The 1,770-nt window shown below is 47.6% G+C and overlaps 1 protein-coding gene across 1 annotated transcript in view; it reads right to left on the bottom strand.

Moving 5' to 3' along the window:
- Positions 1-1,567, bottom strand: part of EVX2 (even-skipped homeobox 2) — a 9,553-nt gene extending 7,986 nt beyond the window's left edge. Inside the window, 2 exon segments of the mRNA XM_029959610.1 lie at positions 939-1,390; positions 1,392-1,567. Of these exon segments, the coding sequence (XP_029815470.1) occupies positions 939-1,390; positions 1,392-1,567 (628 nt within the window).
- Between the last annotated feature and the right edge of the window lie 203 nt (positions 1,568-1,770).

Here is a 1,770-nt window from a genome sequence, read left to right as displayed (position 1 = left end):
TTTTTTTAATAACTTCATAACCGCTTTATTCTCAGTAGATGGGGTGGGCTTGGGGACTGCAGGGCAGATGAGTTCAGGGGAGAGCAGACGAGGGCACGGGCCTGCGAGTATCCCGGGCTAGGCGCTAGCCTGTTCCCCTTCGACTGCCGTTCTTTATTTTCGTTTGAGACATAAGAAATAAAAGCAGCCACAAAAGCTTCCCCCCCCCTCCAGCGTTACGTCGAGCATCCCTTCCTCTCTCTGGCACATTTGACAAAAAAGGCATGCACTGTGGCCCCTAGGAAATCCACCGTTCATCTACCTCCACCTCCCCAATAACCTCCAGCAATAATAACAACCACCGTCCATCACCGTGGCCCGCAAAGCACGGGGAAGGAGATGAGGCTGTTTCAAACCCCCTGTTACAAGCAGAGGAAAAGTGAACAATGCCAAATTACCCCGAGGTGGACACAGACAGCACGTTGCATATACACAGAGAAGGACACACACAGACAAATGCGAGTAGTTTTCTTTCATTCCCCTCTCTCCCTCTAATTTAATCTATGTATGTATATAGACGCATATACAGCTCAAGAGACGCCGAGAACTCCAAGAGCTCGGGGAAATAAGTGAAGAAAGCTTTGCCTAAATATAAGTGGGTGGATATCTGTGCCCACATATACTCTGGATATATATCTACATATCAATGGATTTGGGCATGCACAGACATACACATACACGAAGGCACCCGCACAGGAGCTGCCCGAGCAGTGTGTCTCGGTTATCGGGATAGCGCAGTAATTGCAATAATATTTTACAGCCTGGAGCTCTGTCTTCGCAGAAGAAAGAGCACTGATGCAGAAGCGAGCAACTTTGGCAGTGGCGGTGGGTTTCCTTTGGTTTTTAAAGCCTGTTGGCAAAGCGCGGGGCTTAGATGGAGATGATAAAGGAAGAGTTACCTTTGTTACTGTTTTCCTTCAGCTGGGAAGAAGTCAGGCTGGCCGGGGAGCGGAGCGCAGAGCAGCCCACCTCCACATCACTGTTCATATCTGCCTCTTGAGCAACTTCGGAATAAAGGCTGATTTTCTTCCTGCTTTCCGACGGCGGGATTTCGGAGGAGACCGTGCTTTCGCTGTTCGGATGCTGAAGATTGAATAAAGTGTCTATTTCAAATTTGCCTTTGGCGGAGATGTCCCCTATAGCGCTGTGCAGGGAGGCGGCAGTCAGTCTCGGGCTGAGGCGACCACTGTGCGGAGAATTTTCAAGGGCCTCCAACACTGCATTTCCAGCTGAGTCTGACAAATTCGAGAGCCTTTTGCCAGCTGTAGGGCTGTGCAGCCCTCTCTCCATCAGGATCATCTCTTTTCTTATTCTTTCCATCATCTCAGCTTTATAAAAAATGTCAAAGTTGCAGGGCTGGTCCTGTACTAATGATGAGCTGCAGCAGGGGCTAATTCACATTCAGCCCGGCAAGTGTCTCTAAATATTATTATCTGTTTTTGAGGGAGGTGTAAAAATTGTGGGATGCCAAAGCGAGGGAATGACTGGTCAAAATGACCCATACATCCTTTCTAGCCCGAAATGTCATTCATCAAAAAGTGGTGCTCGTCATTAAGGTACGAATGACGCTGTTCGAATAATCATTTATTGTAACAGGTTTATAAGCAAATAAATACAAGCTCCTGTCAGTGGATAATGAAGGCGGCTTCAGAGCAGACAAATATATCCAGGTGGAAAGAAAGAAAGACAAGAAGTGAGGAGTAAAGCTCTTGTCCTTAGCTTGATCAGATC

This window comes from Manacus vitellinus, unplaced genomic scaffold, assembly GCF_001715985.3.
Source record: "Manacus vitellinus isolate BGI_N305 unplaced genomic scaffold, ASM171598v3 scaffold_20_pilon, whole genome shotgun sequence".
NCBI classification, from domain to species: Eukaryota; Metazoa; Chordata; class Aves; order Passeriformes; family Pipridae; genus Manacus; species Manacus vitellinus.
The sequence above is the reverse complement of the archived record's forward strand: the minus strand, read 5'-3'. Positions and strand labels throughout refer to the sequence as shown.